The sequence below is a fragment of the Theropithecus gelada genome, chromosome 13 (genome assembly GCF_003255815.1).
Source record: "Theropithecus gelada isolate Dixy chromosome 13, Tgel_1.0, whole genome shotgun sequence".
Taxonomy (NCBI): domain Eukaryota; kingdom Metazoa; phylum Chordata; class Mammalia; order Primates; family Cercopithecidae; genus Theropithecus; species Theropithecus gelada.
This window is the reverse complement of record NC_037681.1, coordinates 107,229,191-107,249,207: the sequence shown is the minus strand read 5'-3', so window position 1 is coordinate 107,249,207 and position 20,017 is coordinate 107,229,191. Positions and strand designations below refer to the sequence as shown.

The window sequence follows — 20,017 nt, the reverse complement described above, 5'->3', positions numbered from 1 at the left end:
AGGAACTTCTGGCACACAGAGTTTCCAGGCTGTGAATTGCGTCACCAGAAGTCCACAGCCTGCTTTTTGGCTTTGAACGTTTTGGTGAATTGATTCCTGCTGCTCAGTCTCAAAAGAGTAATATACAAGCCAAAGTGCTAGTGTATCTGTAATTGGGGATATATCGTTCTAGTGACTTATTAAAATGTTGGTCTGCCCACAAGTTAATTCAGCGGCCCTGTATGGGTCACAGCTCCCAGTTCTAAAACACTGGTAACGGAGCTCAGTTCTTCCTAGTACCCGGGCTCTGAATCCCTTCAAAGTGGGGATGGGGAGCCTGAAATCTTAATGAAGAGATTAAATGGTTTTGTTGTGTATTTGATGTAGATTGCTCTAAAACCCAGAGAACTTTCTCAGTTCACCTTTCTAAAGATTAGTACAGTTGTCATATTGCATAAGCACTAATTATTTTACTCCATGAAGACCACCATCTCTACATAAAAATATTGTCAACTTTCTCCAGAGTTACAACTTTTTGTTGGGCATTGTGTGTTCACAAAGAAATTGAGGAGGCACTTTTTTCTGAGCAACACATCTGCAATCACAAAGGGGACAGGTTCTGCATCTGTAGGTGTATGCCAGCTCCTGCATTTGGGTAATTACATTCTAGTGTCTGTATGGCACTGGCCTTGTCCTTTGCTTTGGGGATATATTGGTCCACCTTTGGCTTGTGTTAATGTCAATAGTCCTTGTATTCCCTCCTAAGTGGATTTATTTAATTCAGCAAAATATATCTAGTTTCTGATTGGAACACATGCCTTGTATTCCTTCCTGAGATTAATGCCCTTAATCTCAAAGGCAGAGGCACTCTGTGCACACCTACCTGGGGGATACTAAGTTTTTATTAGGAGATAATAAGACTGTTCTAAATTCAGTCTTTCCTTTTGGAATGGCACAAAATTGCAAAATACATTACTTGTAAAGCTAAACTTCCCTATTTGTCATACTAGAAATGCTTATAATTTCTATTTTACTTGTATGAAATAATGTAAGATATTATAGATTATAAGAAAATCTAAGTTTATCTTGGAACCCCGAAATAACTTCCTTCAGATGTGATTATCTGTTTGAACTTAGAAGCAGCAATACTGAGTGGTTTATTTTTTATTATTTTTTGAGAAGAGTCTCACACTGTCGCCCGGGCTGGAATGCAGTGGCACAATCTCTGCTCACTGCAACCTCTGCCTCCCAGGTTCAAGCGATTCTCCTGCCTCAGCCTCCCGAGCAGCTGGGATTACAGTTGCCCACCACCACACCCAGCTAATTTTTTTGTGCTTTTAGTAGAGATGGGGTTTCACTGTGTTGGCCAGGCTGATCTCGAACTCCCGACTTCATGATCTGACCACCCTGGTCTCCCAAAGTGCTAGGATTACAGGTGTGAGCCACCGCGCCCAGCCGAGTGGTTTATTTTAACCTGTAAATCAAAATAATGAAGACTACAGGCTTCTGAATCTTAGTAGTTCCTTTACCAGCCAACACACCCACCTCCTTGATTGCTTATTAGGAACCAAGATGATACTGAAAAGGGGACCCTGCTTGGCCAGGCCTTTATTTTCCTTCCTCGTGCTTAAAAATCTTCCTGAGATGTAACTATGTGCAAAAAGCAGCGGAGCCTCTTCTTGGGTTCTCAGTGCTACTTCAAGGAGATGGAGTCCCAAGGGCCAGGGTTATCTGGGAGGTGGATATAGCCCTGAGCCATTAGGGCAGGTCGGCTTCACTTCAGCCTTTCATTTATACTGCAAGTGAAAAGTCACGCGACTGCCATTGCCACAGCAAAAATCATAAAAAGCGAAATCATCACTTCTGTCTTGGTTTAATCCTCAATCTGTTTTAGTCTGAAATGACCTTTCCTCCCTCCTCACTGATGTAGGAGAGTGTTCAACATTTTAAAACTCATGCATCCTGATTGAACATTTTCATGTTGTTTAATATTTCAAAATTAATAATGTAACAAACTAACACCTAATTTTAGACAGTCTTTAAGGCACACTACCTTCATATTCCTTTGTATTAATTTAAATCCCCTGCTCTCTTAACAGATTCTGGATAAAAGCAGTCTCCAAGTCCCAAATGAGTTGTGCCACCAGTTTTAAAGTAACTTGCTTGGCTCAGTGCAGAACAGATCATTTGATTTAACACAGAAGGGAAATAAAAAGGCTTATTAAATGTCAGGCAGATTCTCTTCATCAGGTCCAGCGGTCACCACACCCCTGTTATACTGTAGGTCTATTCTTCCCTGGCTTCCTTCCCATTGATGTATCCATGGGCCCTGAGATTGGCGGGGAGCTTGAGGAAGCAAAGGATGGAGGCAGGAAGGAGGGTCACCTGCCCACTGAAACTCTTACCCATGTGAGGAGTAGGTTTCACTAGTCCGTTTTGTTGAAGGGCTTCTGCAGGGGTTGTGAGGCAAGAGCTTGTGAAGGGGCCATTGTTGTGGGAACAGACACCACGGGTACTTGTGCAGAACTTAGATTGTCCTGGGAGTAAATTCTGTCATGACCTTTATTCCTCTTGGACACTCTTACTTTTCAAGCATCTTAGAGCTCTGAAAAACATTCTTGGGCTTGATCCCCAGCAGTACTGAATCCTGAAAGTCCACAGCTGGACATTTTCTTTCTTTTGAGATGGGTTCTCACTATGTTGCTCAGGCTGGTCTTGAACTCAAGCGATCCTCCAGCCTCACCCTCCCGCAGTGCTGGGATTACAGGCATGAGCCACTGTGCCTGGCCTGGACAGCATTTTTTAATAGGCTATTTTCTGGGCCAGGATGAAGACTTGTTCACTGCCTACATTTTGTGTAATCTGATTATCCCATGTCCTAGCAAATTGCCTTACAGCACCCAAACCAAATACGCCCATTTTTTTAGTAAAATGCCACTCTACCATTAATGTTGAATCTAAACGGTTCTATAAAACCTGCCTTACACACCCATGCTCCTAGTGACTCAATTTCATAGCATATCTTTTTGACCATGACCAGCAGTAAAAAATTTACATCACAATTTGCTACACTTAATGCATATATCTATGCATAGATCTATATTGCAATGCAGTTTGAAAGACAAAGGCTACCCTATCTTAGAGACTATAGGTACGTAGCCAGTGACAGTACAATCTGACATCTTTTCCTCTACGCCTAGTGCTTGGCATAATGTTTATACAGCAGCTCACTAGGGGGCTTTTTTGTTTGTTTTTTTGCTTTGAGGTTGCTGAAAGGGGAGGGTCTGCTTTACTGTGGTTACGTAAGGACTTCTCGAAGTTCTGCTTCTTAAGAGGTCATATGCCCTACTTGTAGTAGCAACGTGACTAAGGTCTCAAAATCAACGAATGAATACTTTGCAGAGTTGGTGGCATTCATTAAGCATTTACTAAGACCTAGGTGCTAGATTTGAGTTTGATTCTAGACATGTAGAATCTTCGAGTGCCATCCAACCACTTGAATACTTTGATGGCTATAATTTTAAGACAATCCTCAAATCCTCAAATGTTTGAACCAAACTAGAAGTCCAGTTTCTGACTTCTACACAATGGTAATGTAACTCTGGCAACAACACTGAGCAAGTTTATTCCACGTATATTAAGACTCCCTTTCCCCTCCCCATTCCATGAGAGTCCTTAATCCCATTTGCTTTTTTTTTTTCTTGGAGACAAGGGTCGCTCCGTCAACCAGGCTGGAATGCAGTGGTGCAATCATGGCTACTGCAGCGTCAGCCTCCCAGGCTCAAACAATCCCCCCACCTCAGTCTCCAGAGAGCTGGGATTACAGGCATGCACCACTACGCCCAACTGTTAAAATCTTTTGTAGGGAGGGGGTCTCACTGTTACCCAGGCTGGTCTCAAACTCCTGGGCTCAGGCGATCCACATTGGCACCTGAAGTGCTGGGATTACAGGCATGAGCCCTGCACTTGGCCCTATTTGCTCTTCCAAAATTCTGGTTTCTCTAAGACAGGGGCTTGCTCTGTTGCCCAGGCTGGAGTGCAGTGGTGCGATCACGGTTCACTGCAACCTCCCTCTCCTAGGCTCAAACAATCCTCCCATCTCACCCTCCCAATTAGCTGGGACACAGGTGCATACTGCCAGTCTGGCTTTTTAATTTTTTTTGTAGAGCTGGTGTCACTATGTTGGCCAGGCTGGTCTCAAACTCCTGGACCTAAGTGATCCTCCTGCCTCTGCCTCCCAAAGTGCTGATTACAGGTGTGAGTCACCACACACAAAGAGAACATTTTACTGATAGTAGAGGCTAAAGACTATGATAAAATAAGCATTTACAGAAAATGGAGACTTATCCTGTGAGGCCTTAATTTTTCTCTGAGTTCAAGGCAGTTAATTGCTCAGAGTATGGGTTTGGAGTATCTATACTACAAATTTAAAAGTACCAAGCTAACAAATCACTCATTTTGAAAAGTCCACTACAAATTCATGGGCCATCTTCCCAGATGGATTTTCTCCTATCAACTCTAGCTGCAGAGCAACATGGTGATTCAGAATTGGCGCCTGGATAGGGAGACGCATACAATGAATCTAAGGACTATATTGAATAGTAAGGCTAACAAGAGTCAGGCATCCGCAGGTGCTGATGAACCAGAGACAGGAAGGGACTGAGTTAACCTTTCAGGTGGCCAGGTTCTCCTTGGAAGCTGTAAACTAAGACTAGAGGCTAACTTCCTCTCTGTCCTGCAAATCTGCTTTGATACGGAGCAATACCCATGGATGCTTAAGTAGCTAGTTACTATATCAGCTTTTTTTTTGCGGGGGTTGGGGGGGATTCCTTCAATTAAATGCCCTAAGACCTGACATCCTAAGAGAAAGCACAAACCATACTTTGGTTTCTAAGGATGTGTGACTGGGTCCTGGCCTTCAGAGGATGGCAGACAGATGGGAACACAAGTATTAGTAGACTAGAGCATCCCATAATTGTCAACTCTGGCAAGGTAAAGATGAAGCTCTCATGTGGACAACTCACGGGCTACCTAAGTAAATCTAGGAGCCAGGTATGTGCAAAGTGGCTGGTGGGGGAAGCCCTCATGAAGGCAGGAATGCTGCAAACCTCCACTTACTGCATTCCAGGACCATTTAAGTCACAGTGGTAAGAGCTGCTAGAAGTAGTCGTTACCAACTTGATTACCAGTAATACACAATGACGTCAAGAATACATTCCACATCCTTCTGTCATCACTAGCTCTCATTTCAACCACTAAAATAGGTACCAGCTATAGACAGAAAGGGAGACATGAAACATTCATGGCTGTTCAAGTTAGAAAACTATGGCAATGGCTATATTAACAAAAATGCAAACGTGTACATTAATTACAACATTTATTTACAGTCATTTTACCAGTTGTGCAGCCTAAACTGCCATTATCTTGTTTTAGTCATTCCTAAGAGGCTTATTTCTGACATCGAAATATCCTGAAATTGGGAAACTATTGACCCAACCCCAACTGTGATAGAACTGCATGAACACCTTTCTAAGATGAAGGACCAGCATCACAGCAGCACATCAGGCCAACAAAGGCAGAAGTCCAGCAGCAGGGAGACGCCAATCGCACGAGGATGGCAGCATGAGGTCAGCTCACTGACACTGTAGGTGTGCAGGATTATCCTGATGACAAGAGCCATGGACCTCACCATGTGTCTGAAAACTGCAATGTTGCTACTTAAATGCTAAACCTTTAACAGTTCATTAATAGATGGTTATTAAGTAGCAAATTAGGAGCTTAAATCTACATAACTCGGCTGTGTACTGACTGCGCCTCACAGTAACAAATTCACCAAATCTTTATCTTGTCTTCTTTGTAACAGTGTTAAATATTAGCATATCTTAGTTCTCAGGTGTGATTCCAGCAGCTATGGTGAGGCCATTGCTGCTCCTGAATCTCCACTTTCATTTGCCTTCACTGGTGTCACTGTCGCTGTCACTGCTGCTGTCAGTATCACTGTCACTGGTCAGTGCAGTTAGGTTACCTAGGGCTTCCCTGTTAAGAAAAAAAAATGGAGGATTACACTGCAATTCAATTAGGTGCTGGGGTTCTTGGTGTCTCTGACACTCACCTATAGCCTATCAGTTTTGAAAGCAGAAAAAGGGACCCTGCAGCTGCATTAAAGTATATTAGGAACAAAAAGATTCTAACAGTCAAATCTAGAGGCCTTCCTGACTTGCATGACAAATGAAATCATCATTAAATTACTACATTCTGACCTTCTGCAAGAAAATACAGGGGATAGAAAGCTATGAACATTTTGAATGGGCAGATGGACGAAAGGTCTGCACCATTTTACAAACTTTCCTTCGTGGTGACCCACTTACTTTTGTTGTAGGTTGATTGCAAAATCAGTCATTACTCTCTGGATGAGGGCCTCACAACTAGGTAAGCTGAAGGCACTTGCCAGCTCTCCTACTTCAATGGCCTGGGAAGGGCTGTTAGATGCTTTTGCACAGTCCATAAACTCATTCAGCAACTCATTTCTGTAAAAGAAAGGCAAAGTGTGAACTTTCTCCAGCCTCTTTAGTAAAACATTTATAGGCAAGATCCAGTATAAGTTCAGTAATAGATTCTCAACAGTACTTCTGGAGACAAAATTAGATGAAGTCTAACATTTATTTTGTTTCCAGTGAGGTTGGAAAGTCTAAAGGGCCAAAGGGATTATCAACATTCATTCAATATGACTTCATGATGATCTATTCTGTGTAGCTCATGGTGACCCGTGAGCACAGATAAAAAACTGCTTGCCTCAGGATGCCCTGGATAGCAGGGAGTTGACGGTATGCTTGCCTAACAGAAGAGTGCCCAAATGTGGTGGCTAAGGCTGGTGAAGAAATTCCAAATGTGGCTACTTCTAGGCCGTACTCAAAGAGAGCTGGTTGATTTCAACTTACCTAGGGATCTTATTATGCTTCCTGAAAAGCCCCAACATTTTCCTGTTCAAGATAGGAAAAAGATTATGAATACCATTAGAAAAACAAGGCAATCAGATACTATAACTGTTATTCCTCTGTAATCACAGACTAAATGCCCTTTTCTTAACTACACTGTAAGCTCCCAAAGACACACATCTGTGGGCTCTACTAGCTCCCAGCCCTGTGTATACACGAGAATCACCACGGGTGCTTAAACTCCCCAAACGAATCTATACTGCAATTTTCACAGGTAAATCTGATACGCTGCCAATGTCAAGATTTGCTGGTATAGGTTGAATATTCCTGATCCAAAAATGCTCCAAAATCTAAAACCCCATACACTTCTGGTCTCAAGCATTTTGGAAAAGGGATACTCCAACTGTATTTGTCCTCTTGTAGAGGATCACCGCTGTCCTAGGGAGGGAATCCATCCTGTGCACAGCTGGAAAAGAGGCATGGAACAGAACAATGCTGTTTCCCTCTCTTAAAATACGGCAGGGGTTCAGTCTGTCTTAGAATTCTGTTATGAAGAGCAGGCTCAGATTGAGGCAACAGTCTCATGTAAGTGCTCCCCATTAGCCTGCCACATGCAGGACAAAAGAGAAACACATACATTCAGCTCCCATGACTCAGCTGAGGTCCGTACCCCTGCGCCAATCATCACAGCCTGGTTGTATCAAGTGTGTGCCAAACTGCCTGAGCTAACAACCAAATGCAAATGTCATACGTCTCTGTCACTAGCAGCATAGTTGCCAGAGGAGCGTGTGTGAGCCGCACCTCAAAGACAAGCCTTCATCATCTTTTCCTGGAGATACCTGACTGGCAATGGGATGTTCAAATACAGTTACTTTCTTGTACAAGGAGCCATGCACAAGCACCTCCCACTCGTGACTCTTAGAACACACATTTATATACAAAACAAAATACAGGAAAACCACCTGTCACTATCCCTACAAAAGATCCTTTTGCTCATTTTTGGAAACATGAATATGGCTAAGGTTCCCATTCACAAACACAAAAATTAGTATGTGAATGAAGTGCTGATAAAAACATAACCAGAACACAGCGGCACCAACCAAGGATGGGTTGTGGTCAAGGCCAAGTTTAGTTAATGTGCGTAAATGCCAGCTTCCAGAAGTCTAAGTACACAGCCCACATTTTAAGCTGGAGAGCGGGATGGGAGAAGCATCCAAAAATACTTCAATAACCCAAATGACCAAAACATTTTCAAAACTATGTTTCCTTGATCATGTTTCTTTGATCTTTAGTCCATTTAAGTGGAGTAATGGGGTTAAGTGACTTACTTGTCCATAGACACAGAAAGTAGAAAGGGAAAGACAATTAATTCTCAGCCTATGGTTTGAGAGAACCATGCCTTATCTCAAATACATCATGCATATTGTCTTCTTCCAAAAGTTTCCTTTTTAGTTGGTATTTGCAAGTTCCCGAATCAAATACTTGTTACATGGCCAAATGAGAGAACTTCTACCAGCGTGGGTCAATGTTTTAGATCCAAATACAAAAGCTTCTAAAGTGTAAACTTGTGGTACTGTACTCACCAGGCTTCCTGAGTTCTCCCAGCCCTTAAAAAGAGGACAGCTATACAGTTGAGAGAGATGGCTGACCAATCCTGAGCAGTCTGTCTGATGGGTTGGCTTTCATATGTAGATTTGATATCAGCAGCACAGTCAGCAAATGCCACCTGAAGCTGAGAAGCTTTAGGAGTCAGCAGAACTGCCTAACTGATTTTGTGAGAATTTCAGTTCAGAATTACAGGATCCTTAAATTCTGAGAAATGCATTTTACCATTTGCATATATTATGTGTATAGCACACGAGTAATTAAAAGAGGACCCTGTCCTAAGTATTTTGATTAGCCACAACTTTCAAATTCAGCTATGCATTTCCTTTATAGATGGAGATTTTTTAATAAGCAAGCTGAAGACAGAAGCTAATTTCATGTTGCCTGTTTTGGACTACAGGAAAGAGGGTAACTTTAAGGACAGATTTCTGCTAAAGGCAAGATATGTTTAGATGTATCATCACTCAAATATGGGTTTGGGTGGCAGAACTCTCCAAAATGGCAGATGAAACTGGGGAAGCTAGCCTTAAGACCTCAGTATGGGAGGATATACTGGCTGGAGAGTTTCAGGCCTACCTCTGGTGGGTGTTTGTCCCTTGCCATGAGCATCAGGATCTCTTCTCTCAGGTCGCTGCGGAACTTGAAACCATATTCTTTACTATCTTGAGACAAGAAAGGAACAAGGAGTGATCATTGTTAGGTAAAACCAACACTCTCTTGTTCACTGTCAACCTATTTTTTGCTCGGTAAAAATAAGTTGCTGTTATTTATTCTAGGCTTATCCCAGGATTCCAGAAACCCACCAGGATTCAAGGTGGAACAAATGTAAAAGCCAATGCCTGGGCCTTGTTCCAGTGAAGTGTTCATCACAGCACGTGCACTACATGGGAGCGGTCACCAGCTCCACGTGGTAAGACATTGTTTTATAGCACTTGGGAATTTTTGATATACTTTTATTACTCATTACAGCAGTCTTGTGAAGCAGGAGGGCAGGACTAGAGCCTACTTACTTATAATACAGTAGTCACCTAGTGGAAGATACAGAGTATCTATTTCATTTTGCAGTCAAGTCATACACATAAGACAGACCAGTACACACACCCATGATGCGTGACGCTCATGGCTATTACTTGGAATCATAATCATCACTGACTGGTTAGCAAAGTGAGGCCACACTGGCACAGGGGAATTGCACAGGCTCTCGGATCCAAGGCCTTCATTCAGATTTAGGGTCTGCTACGTCATCAGCACTTACTTTCTTTGGGTCATATCACACAACAGGTGCACAAAAGTCAGCTCATTCCTATGTCACCAAGGGACTGACTTAAGTCATTTTCAACAAATTTTTCTCCTGATAGTCAACATGCAACATGAGCACGTGACCTTGAAGTAGCTCTCAACTAACACATTCAGTTCAGTCAAAATGGAAGTTTTCATCCCTAACAGTAATGTTAACACATTCATTATCAAAACAGAAGATACTGAGGTGACATGCACCTGGACACATACAAAGTAAAACGGACCTTTCCAAATTTGAGGAATCATTTCTAGCCGATTGGCCACATCCAGTGCTTGGAGAAGATGTATCAATGTTTGGGAGTGGGGAAAGCAGACCTGATTAAGAGAAACACATTTTTAAAGCATTAATCTACAGAAACCCAATTCATCTAGAATGATAAATAACAAGTAATGAACCATCTTACTGAAGGTATCAGGTCCTCATACCACTTCAAGGTGACATCAATTTGCTCCATTAGACAAATCAAATCAAAGAACCTGGAACTGTGATGAAGGCAAAAAGTATGTTTAGTCTAAAGTCCCTATGTCTAACAACAGGGGAAATAATGAGTGAAATTACAGCATATTATATGTTACAAAGAATTTCAAAATACTTACAATTTCAAGTTAAACGAGCCAATACTTGGTTTAAGAGCTGCCAGTATATGCTGACTTCCCAACTAAACACCTTACCCTCACCGGGTCATTTCTAACTGTTTCCTCTGTCTACTCTTAGGTCATGGTGAATAGATACTGAACTTCAAATTCATTTTAGAAACATTCAATGTGAAACAAGGATTTGGATACACAGAAAACAATTCTCACACATCTGTTAACATGCTGCCTTCTTAAATTCATGTTCTTAGCTGCCTAAAAGCAAACCCATTTAGGGAGTATCTCTGGGTTCCAGTATCTTGATCTTTGAATACAAAAGCAAGGCAGGTGAGAGGAAATCTTCAGGGCTCACCCTGCTATGACAATTTGAAAATGTAAAATGAGAGGGGGTAGAGGAAAAAAGATATGTAGATTTTAATCTGTTGCCAAAAAAAAAAAAAAAAAAAAAAACCAAACTCAAAGGACACAAACTAGTACAGTCTTTCAAATCTGGCAGTTTTACCACTGCTTTAATTCCTAAGTGCTCAATTAAAATGTCCTATTAGATCACTGGCATGCTGCCTGAAACCAGAGGTGAGGTATACAGGGACATCAACAGCCTCCCACTTGCAGAATATGGTAACTCATGCAAAAGGATACATTTCCAACACACTTACTAATAGAAATTACGCTGATGATCAAGTCCAATGAATTTCCGGTTGTCTCCAGTATTTAAAAGGTCATGTATTTGGTAGGCAAGTTCTAGATCTCTGAGAGATGAGCACTGAAAATTTGCAAGTAGTAAGTATCACTCTGATACCCTGTCAGCCACGTGGTTCACAAATGAATAAAAACAGTAGAGCATCTTGTGAAAACACTTAATGTTGATTAAACGTATTATTGGTTGACAGCAAATAAGTTACAAGAAATGGGGGGAGACAAATCCCCAGTCCTGTGAAATTTATTACAATATTATTTTAATTTAGCAATTATACCGTTAGAAATTAATCCTATAACAACATCTGGTCAAGCGCACAAAAGACACCTGCAGTGCAGAGTCTGGACTAGTAAAAATCTCCATGAAGTAATCCCAAAATCTACCCACAGGAAAGTTAAGTTATAGTTCTTACTATGAAATACTGATCGCTGTCAATAAATAAAACACCCTGAAAGTATGCCTGGATATACATACACTTGAGTACCCAGAGTAAATACCTTGGTAGGATCCACACTAAATATTAGGTTGGTGCAAAAGTAATTGTGGTCTTTGCCATTGAAAGTAGTGGCTTTTATAATTGCGGTTTTTGCCACTGAAAGTAATGGCAAAAGCCACAATTACTTTTGCACCAATCTAATAGTAAAGCAATTAAATTACCCTTAGGGAACAGGGTTCATCTTAAAACTGCTTGAAATTTTTCCTACGATAAGCATGATTAAATAAACTAAAATAAAAACCATTATTAATTTTAACTTACTAATAGGCAAATCCGAAATATTATGGAAGCTTATCTGTTCGAGGGCATGAAAAACATCAACGTAAACAATAAACAAAGGGTAGGGATAGTATGTGATTGAAAAGTACAGATTTTAGGCCAGGTGTGTTGGTTCACGCCTGTAATCCCAGCACTTCGGGAAGTAGTCAGGAGTTCAAGACCAGCCTGGTCAACATGGTGAAACTCCATCTCTACCAAAAAAAAATACAAAAATTAGCCAGGCGTGGTGGCGCACACCTGCAGTCCCAGCTATTCAAGAGGCTGAGGCAGGAGAATCGCTTGAACCCAGGAGGCAGAGGTTGTGGTGAGCCACTGCACTCCAGCGTGGGTGACACAGTGAACCTCTATCTCTAAGAGAAAAGAAAAAATTATAGATTTTAGAGAAAGAAGAAAAAACAGAAGCAAAGACATGACTGAGGAGTTAGAAAATGAAAGGAACTAGGAAGAACCCTCCAGCTACAGATAAATTTAGGAAATGGATAGTGAATTAATAAAGAAATGATACTTACTACATTCATGGCTGACTGAAAAAACTTATCTGAAAATCAAAGTTCACAAGAGCTTTGGTTACAATGGATAAAATATAGTTTCAAGTCAGTAACATTAACAAAAATCCTGCCAACAAAACTGGTAACATGTAAAATAAAGCTAGGAACGTAAAAACTTAAGAGAGGCAGGAACGTGCCACAGACATTTTGGCTTTCTCAGAAAGATCATGGCAAATATTACTAAGCTATATACACCTACTATGTACTCAAATTTATTTAAAAAATAGAAACAAAAATACTACTAAGCTATATAGGGATCACGAGGCCTCTAACTGGCACTCAGGGAAACCGGCCCTCTGTCTTTGGAGGAGGAAAACACAAGTGATTTCTGTACATACCATCATCCGGGTCCTTTGCAGAAAATCTCTTTCCCATTAATTCATTCATTATATCATAAATGATGAAGGATGATCTATTTGAAGGGTTTCCTGCAGAACAAGAAAGCAAATGTGTTTAATCCACTTCCTTTACCACCACCAACCTCACAGTACCTAGTACAAAGGGACACATTTCTCCTTCCTTCACCTCCAGCCTATGTCCTCGCATAGAGCTGGGTGGAGGCCAATGCTTGCTAAAGGAACCACTACACCCTGCAGAGAGCAATTCTCTGTAAAATCTGGAATAATCACAGGTCTCTATTCATGTGCTCCACTGAGACTTTCCCCTTTCTTTAGGCTCTTCACATGAAGCCTGACTTACTGGAGTAGGAGGCAGACAGTAACACACACTCCCTCACCAAACCAGCATACTTAGAAAAACTTTTTTTTTTTTTTTTTTTTTTTTGAGATGGAGTGATGCACTGTTGCCCTGGCTGGAGTGCAATGGCACAATCTCGGCTCACTGCAACCTCCGCTTCCCAGTTCAACCGAGTCTCCTGCCTCAGCCTCCCAAGCAGGTGGGACTACAGGCCTCCGCCACCACGCCTGGCTAATTTTTTGTAATTTTAGTAGAGACGGGGTTTCCCCATGTTGGTCAGGCTGGTCTTGAACTCCTGATCTCATGATCTGCCCGCCTCAGCCTCCCAAAGTGCTGGGACTACAGGCACGAGCCATTGCGCCCAACCAAAAATGTTTTTTGCTAGTAATCATTTGTGTTCCCTTTAAATATAATCAGAATGAGGTCAAGAAAAAGTAAACTAGAATGGACAGGGCAGTTCTTAAAAATAACGTGAGCTGAGCACTAATAGGTCAGAAAATCATCTGCAATATTCCCAGTCAAATATTTCTCTACACTCTGTTCCCAACCTGTTCTGTGTGTTCGTGGTAGCAGAGTTGTAATGACAGTGCAGATAGTTTCACAATTTGCTCAAGCATGTTTCCCTTTGCTAACATTCTTAATTTTATCAGTTACATAATATTCTCTTTTCAATGTATTGTTTCTAGGCTAATTTAAGCTTTCTCTTTTGGGTAAATTCCTAGAAATTATTATTATTATTGAGATAGGGTCTTGCTCTGTCACCTAGGCTGGAGTGCAGTGGGACAAATGCAGCTTACTACACTTTCCACCTCCTGGCCACAAGCAATCCTCCCGCCTCACACTCCTGAGTAGCTGGGACTACAGGGGAGCGCCACCATGTCCAGCTACTTTTTCCATGTTTAGTAGACATGGAGGTCTCTCTGTGTTGTCCAGGTTGTTTTCAAACTCCTGGGCTCAAGCAATCCTCCTGTCTCAGCTTCCTAAATTGCTGGGATTACAGGCGTAAGCCAAAATTATTATTGCAGACAGGCAATTTATATACATAAGACAAACCAACACAGCTCCCCCAGATTCCCCATCCCCCAGTCCTGGCTGTTACTTAGGAAATGTAAGTACATCTGACTTTGATTAGCAATTGAACCAGTGATGAGAGTTACAGAGGAAAGGAATATACTTTGGGGTCAGAAATACTAGCTCCATCACAATCTCACCAAGGTTGAGTAAAATTTTAGGGGACACAATTATGGAAACTTTATCTGTTTCCAAGGTACAGTCAATTAACTGTTTGGTTCCTTTTCCTAAAGATAAAATTTGCCTATACAGGTGATGATATGGATTTTACAAAATTAGTCCTCCAAACCAGAGAGAATCAAGTTCTCTTCTGTAATTTTTATAGTCTATCACGAGAAAGAATGACTAGAACTGTCAATTCTGAACTCAAGGGTTATTTCTTAGGCTGGGGATAAATGGATAAGAACTAAAAGATTCTGAGTGTCTCATATGTGCCTTCCAAACAGAGTAGCAGACACGGTGTGGAACTCATTTAACTACCACACCCTGCTGCTATTCCTCAGGTAGGTATCCAGTCACTTTGACACAGCTGGTAAATAAATGATAGAGCCGACATCTCAGTTCAGGTGTGTCTCTCTCCAAAGTCCATCTACAGAGCAGAGCTCCCACTGGAACTGACCTAAAAGTGGACAACGAATGGAGCCTTGAGGTCCTACCAAAAGGCTTCACAATAAGTTTACCTTTCCTCTGAAGCAGCAACGTCCACAAACTTTTGGCAAAGATGGAAATGTTCTGAACCTGCATCACTGAACATGGTAGCCACTAGACACATGGCTACTGAGCACTAATGTGACAAAATAATTTATTATTTTACTTAATTTTAATTAACTGGCCACATGTGGCTAGTGGCTACAGTATTAAATAGCATAGCTCCAAAGAACAAAAGGGACTTCAGCCAAAATACATTCTAACCATTCCCGTTTGTACAACATCACTGACAGTACATTCCATAACCCTCTCCCCTCCAGCTCAAGTTTCATACCATAAACAAGATTGCTAACCTCAAGAATAATTTTAGGTAGTAAGACCCTGTCCAATAAAAAAAATCAGCTGGGCATGCTGGTAGGTATCTGTAATCCCAACTACTCAGAAGGCTAAGGAGGGAGGACTGCTTGAGCCCAGGAGTTCAAGGCTGCAATGAGCAAGATCCTATCTCTAAAAAAAAAGCCACAACTTTCTGCTCAGGCTGTACAGGTTAATTTACAAATTATCTTTTCTTAATTCATATGCAGAGAAGATAACCTGCAACAATTAATCACATAAATTCAAGAAAGCTGGTCAATTTTCTATATAAATTAACACAATTTAAGGCCATACATACCAGGTTGATAAAACAGCTGAATAATATGGTGATATGTTGCAAGCGAGGGTTCTCGAATTACCAGGTGAATAGAAAAAATAAACAATGAGGTAAACACACAGCAATCCAAAATATAGTTTACTGAGACACACTGAATTTAAAACATATTAATGTTAATATTTAAGCAATAGATGCATTTCTATTCCTTTGAACAAAGATATTTTCCAACTCATTAATGTAAAGGTGAAAAACTATCATAAAGACTTAATCACTTTTTGAAAGTCCAAATACTTAGTCACATTCTTCACTGAGAACAGTAAAATATATTTAAGTGAATTGATTCCCAAAGCAACTTTCAATAAAGTAACCAATGAAAAATATACAATATACTAGCACACACTTAGGTTCAAATACCTAATTATGCTGGAAAAATGTCATGAATTTAAAACTAGCTAACTCAAAGCAATCACTTCTCCTCAGATTCAACAGAACCATAAACAAAGTACCTAAAATACTAATGAACACTAAGATGATAAAGACACTCCCACCATAAGTACAGTACATTTAATTTAATGTGTCAAACATGGAAACAAAATTTCCAGCATATTATGTAAGCAGAAGAAGAATTTAAAGGTCTTTGCTTATGTTGACCTGAAACCTCTGGCTGGCACAGTCTCTGTCTTCAGAGGAATCAAGGGCGCATCCTCACCTATTCCAATGGCTTTCATTTCACGTAAAAGCTGTAAGGCTGGCAATCTTGCAATCACATGAAATCTTCGGAGACATTTCAGAATGGTATTAAAAGTCTGCAGATTTGGTTTCACGTTCTGTGCAACCATGTGTCTTAGCAGCTCCTAGTTGAATAAAAAACAAGTATCTTTCATTCCTGGGTAATCTGTCCAATAATCTGTTTCATACAAAATAAAGAATTTAGCGTTCTTGCTTATGTTTAAAGCAAGTTAGTAACTATATCCCTATTTTAAGAACTGTTTATTAATTAGCAGGTTCCATGATTCTGCCTTTTAAAGAAGCCTGCTAATGCAAACACCCACCCCACTTGATCAAGGTGGTCAACTGTCTTCAGTCTTCTACCAAGGAGAGTTTTCCAAGAAAAGACTCAAAAGTAATAGACCAGTATGATATAAAAAAGTGGTTTTTTTGGTTGTTTTTTTTTTTTTTTTTTGAGACGGAGTTTCGCTCTTGTTGCCCTGGCTGGAGTGCAGGGGCGCAATCTTGAGTTGAGGCGATTCTCCTGCCTCAGTCTCCTGAGTAGCTGGGACTACAGGCGTGCACCACTACGGCTGGCTAATTTTTGTATTTTTAGTAGAGACGAGGTTTCACCATGTTAGTCAGGCTGCTCACAAACTCCTGACCTCAGGTAACCCACCCGCCTCAGCCTCAAAGTGCTGGGATTATAGGCATGAGCCACCGTGCCCAGCCGTTTCTGTTCTTAAGTTACTAGGCAAGAATCAATCCAGTGATTTCAACTTTTTGAACTTACACCTGATAGGAATTTGACAGCAAATATGCATTACTTTGTAACAGAAAAACTATTATGAAAAATAAATGAATAAAATGGTCCAGAATTCTAGCTGTATACTCTGGGTCAAGTAACTTTTTCTTCTCATGTGCCAGACACAGCTGAGTTCCAGGGCTGCGGAAAGGGTAGTGAACAGTTAACTGCTACACAGTGACTGCCATGCACATGCTCATAAATGCTATCTCCAGCTCATATACTTTTCTTTCTTTTTTTTTTTTTTGAGAGTCTTGCTCTGTTGCCAAAGCTGGAGTGCAGTGGCACAATCTCTGCTCACAGCAACCTCTGCCTCCCGGGTTCAATCGATTCTCTTGCCTCAGCCTCCCAAGTAGCTGGGATTACAGGCATGCACCACCACGCCCGGCTTTGTTTGTACTTTTAGTAGAGACGGGTTTCACCATGTTGGCCAGGCTGGTCTCGAACTCCTGGCCTCAGGTGATCTGCCCGCCTCGGCCTCCCAAAGTGCTGGTATCACAGGTTTGAGCCACCACACCTGGCCAGCCCATCTATTTCTGGCAAAGAGTATTTAAGCCCTATTAAAAAATAAACTGAGGATTCCTCCTTACCAGTATATCACTCCATTTTGCCTCAAATTTCTCATTTATCACGAATACTGTTGCTTCAATCAGTGCATTAAATGTGTACACATCAGCTGTAAAATAAAAAAATGATAAAATTTGGGGTTGAAGATGAATCCCTAAATGGCTGAGTTTAAGGCAAAGCAGTCATTCCTATGTGTCCCTTGGCTAATCACATGCCCACAAAACTGGAAAACCACTCTCCTTTCTGGATCTCTACTCTTGCTTCAATCACCTATGCCTCAGGAAAAGACAAAGTATAGGCCAATGACTGAGGCAAGATCCAAAGCCCTCACACAGACAATTAAGAGAAAGAAGGAAATGGAGAAAGGGATGGAGGGGAGTTCTCAAACTCACCATGGAGTCTGTTGTTTAGTAACTCAGTGTACAAGTTTAACGCCTGCTCATAAGCTTGGTGCTGGAAAAGGAAAAGGAAAAATTAAGCATCATCAAATTCATTTACTTAAGAAGTCCTTGCACATTTCTGTCTTAGAGTTTGGTAACATAGCTCAGGCTCAATAGATCAGGCTCCTGTTCTCATGAAGCTCATACTCTAGTGCAGTGGTTTTCTATCTACTGGTAATGCCTGAACATATTTTTATTTGTCGCAACTGAAAGTGGGGGAGGAGTGTACTACTCGCATCCAGTGGGTAGAACCCAGAGAGCTACTAACATCCTACAATGCACAGGACAGACCCCACAACAAATTATCTGACCCAAAATGTTAGTGGTTCTGAGGCTGAAACACCCTGATTGGTGGAAATTAAAGATAAAAATAAATAAAACAAATGTACCTTCACCATTCCTCGGATCATTGTGCAATAGGAATGTGCATTTTTCTCTGGCATTAGAGAAAAGATTCTCTCAGCATTGTTTTTTGCTCTAGACACAAGAGAGTAAATGTGAACCCAGGCAACAGGAAATACCAATCAGAGCTACCACCATTTACTGACAGTTTATTATGTTCCAGGCAATGTGCCAAGTACTTTACATGCATTATCTCAATTCTTACAGGGCGTTATGGTTATCATCATTTTGAAAATGGGGAAAATCAAGACTTAACAATCTTAATGTGTTGTCGGGGCTTTGCAGGTTAAGTGGCAGAATTAGAATTGAAAATGAAAAGTTTATAAACAAGTATATAAATATCTATGCATTAAAAACAAGCAGCAACTGTATGACAAGGTCCCTAGTAAAGATTCCTCATCCTTCTTCAATCTTCAGCTGCTACTTCCCAGAGGCAAAATGGTTTCTTTTGGAGGATCCTTCTGGTCATATTCTAGCATATGTACTTTCATCTCTTCTCCCATTCCACAACCTCGGCCTCCCGGGTTTAAGTGATTCTCCCGCCTCCACCTCCGGAGTAGCTGGAATTACAGGCACATGCCACCACCCCTAACTAATTGTTGTATTTTTAGTAGAGATGGGGTTTCACCATGTTAGTCAGGCTGGTCTCAAAACTCCTGACCTCAAGTGATCCACTCACCTCGGCCTCCCACGGTGCCAGGATTACAGGCGTGAGGCATCGCGTCCAGCCTACCCCAAGGAATTTAACCTTTCATCCTATCAAATTCATCACTTCAATAACGATTTTAGATAATCATGGTAGCTTTCCCTTTCCAGACATTCACATGAAATATCCTCCTTTTAGACACCCAGCTAACTTAAATTCTCCAACATAATTATTATCTTTCATTTAAACTGCTGTGTACGTCTACATGTTGGTCAGTGGTCTTAATTTAGCAGTACACTCTAGTGTCCATGATACTTTTAGTAAACAAAAGTATTAAATCTTTCAGAATTAGAGGTATATATTCCAAGGTAGCACTGTTAATGAAACTACCAAAGGAACCATACCATATGAAAGTTATGCAGAGTTAAACAGATGAGGGGGAAAAAAAAAGGGTCAACCTCTCAACAGATTCTTGTGTTGCTGAATGGAGATAAAGACCCTACTGAAAAATGGTCTAAATGTATAGAAATACAAATGGTGAAATTTATATTGCACAATAAAAATCAATTATTTAAGAACATCACAAGAAAACATCTTCACGGGGTGATGGGGCATATTCCATGTACTGTAAGACACTGTAATTCAAGGTTCTAATTACGTGTGACATACCGCCATGTAACTCCAAACTGATGACCAGCTGTCCTCCCAGATTTCTTGTTATTTTCCTCTTCCTGAAATGAATAATCATCAAGAGAAATAAAAGTTAAGGCGATAGAATGCATTTCCCAGACTACTCAAAATCAGAAAGGCAAAGGGAACTCAGAAAAATAAAGGAAACACAGATCCAGCAGATGGCAAAGAGGAAGTCCAATAACGCTTACACCTATACAGTTAATTTCTTTTTTTTTTTTTTTTTTTTTTTTTTTTTTTTTTTTTTTGGTTTGGGCTTT

At 40.9% G+C, this 20,017-nt stretch overlaps 1 protein-coding gene and 1 non-coding gene across 2 annotated transcripts in view; both read right to left on the bottom strand.

Annotated features, from left to right (window-relative positions):
• Nucleotides 1-4,806: 4,806 nt before the first annotated feature.
• The window catches only part of PTCD3 (pentatricopeptide repeat domain 3), a 32,275-nt gene continuing 17,064 nt past the window's right edge, over nucleotides 4,807-20,017 (bottom strand). Inside the window, exons 9-24 of the mRNA XM_025354490.1 lie at nucleotides 19,737-19,798; nucleotides 18,409-18,496; nucleotides 17,972-18,032; nucleotides 17,603-17,688; nucleotides 16,209-16,353; nucleotides 15,521-15,571; nucleotides 12,771-12,860; nucleotides 12,394-12,422; nucleotides 11,069-11,175; nucleotides 10,223-10,301; nucleotides 10,043-10,133; nucleotides 9,096-9,181; nucleotides 8,498-8,646; nucleotides 6,918-6,959; nucleotides 6,348-6,506; nucleotides 4,807-6,015 (exon numbers count right to left, since the gene is read on the bottom strand). Of these exons, the coding sequence (XP_025210275.1) occupies nucleotides 5,925-6,015; nucleotides 6,348-6,506; nucleotides 6,918-6,959; nucleotides 8,498-8,646; nucleotides 9,096-9,181; nucleotides 10,043-10,133; nucleotides 10,223-10,301; nucleotides 11,069-11,175; nucleotides 12,394-12,422; nucleotides 12,771-12,860; nucleotides 15,521-15,571; nucleotides 16,209-16,353; nucleotides 17,603-17,688; nucleotides 17,972-18,032; nucleotides 18,409-18,496; nucleotides 19,737-19,798 (1,416 nt within the window). The 3' untranslated portion in view covers nucleotides 4,807-5,924. The remainder of the gene's footprint in view (nucleotides 6,016-6,347; nucleotides 6,507-6,917; nucleotides 6,960-8,497; nucleotides 8,647-9,095; nucleotides 9,182-10,042; nucleotides 10,134-10,222; nucleotides 10,302-11,068; nucleotides 11,176-12,393; nucleotides 12,423-12,770; nucleotides 12,861-15,520; nucleotides 15,572-16,208; nucleotides 16,354-17,602; nucleotides 17,689-17,971; nucleotides 18,033-18,408; nucleotides 18,497-19,736; nucleotides 19,799-20,017) is intronic.
• LOC112605484 lies at nucleotides 7,472-7,608 on the bottom strand. Its single transcript, XR_003115470.1, has one exon. It is a non-coding gene; the product is annotated as a small nucleolar RNA SNORD94 (small nucleolar RNA).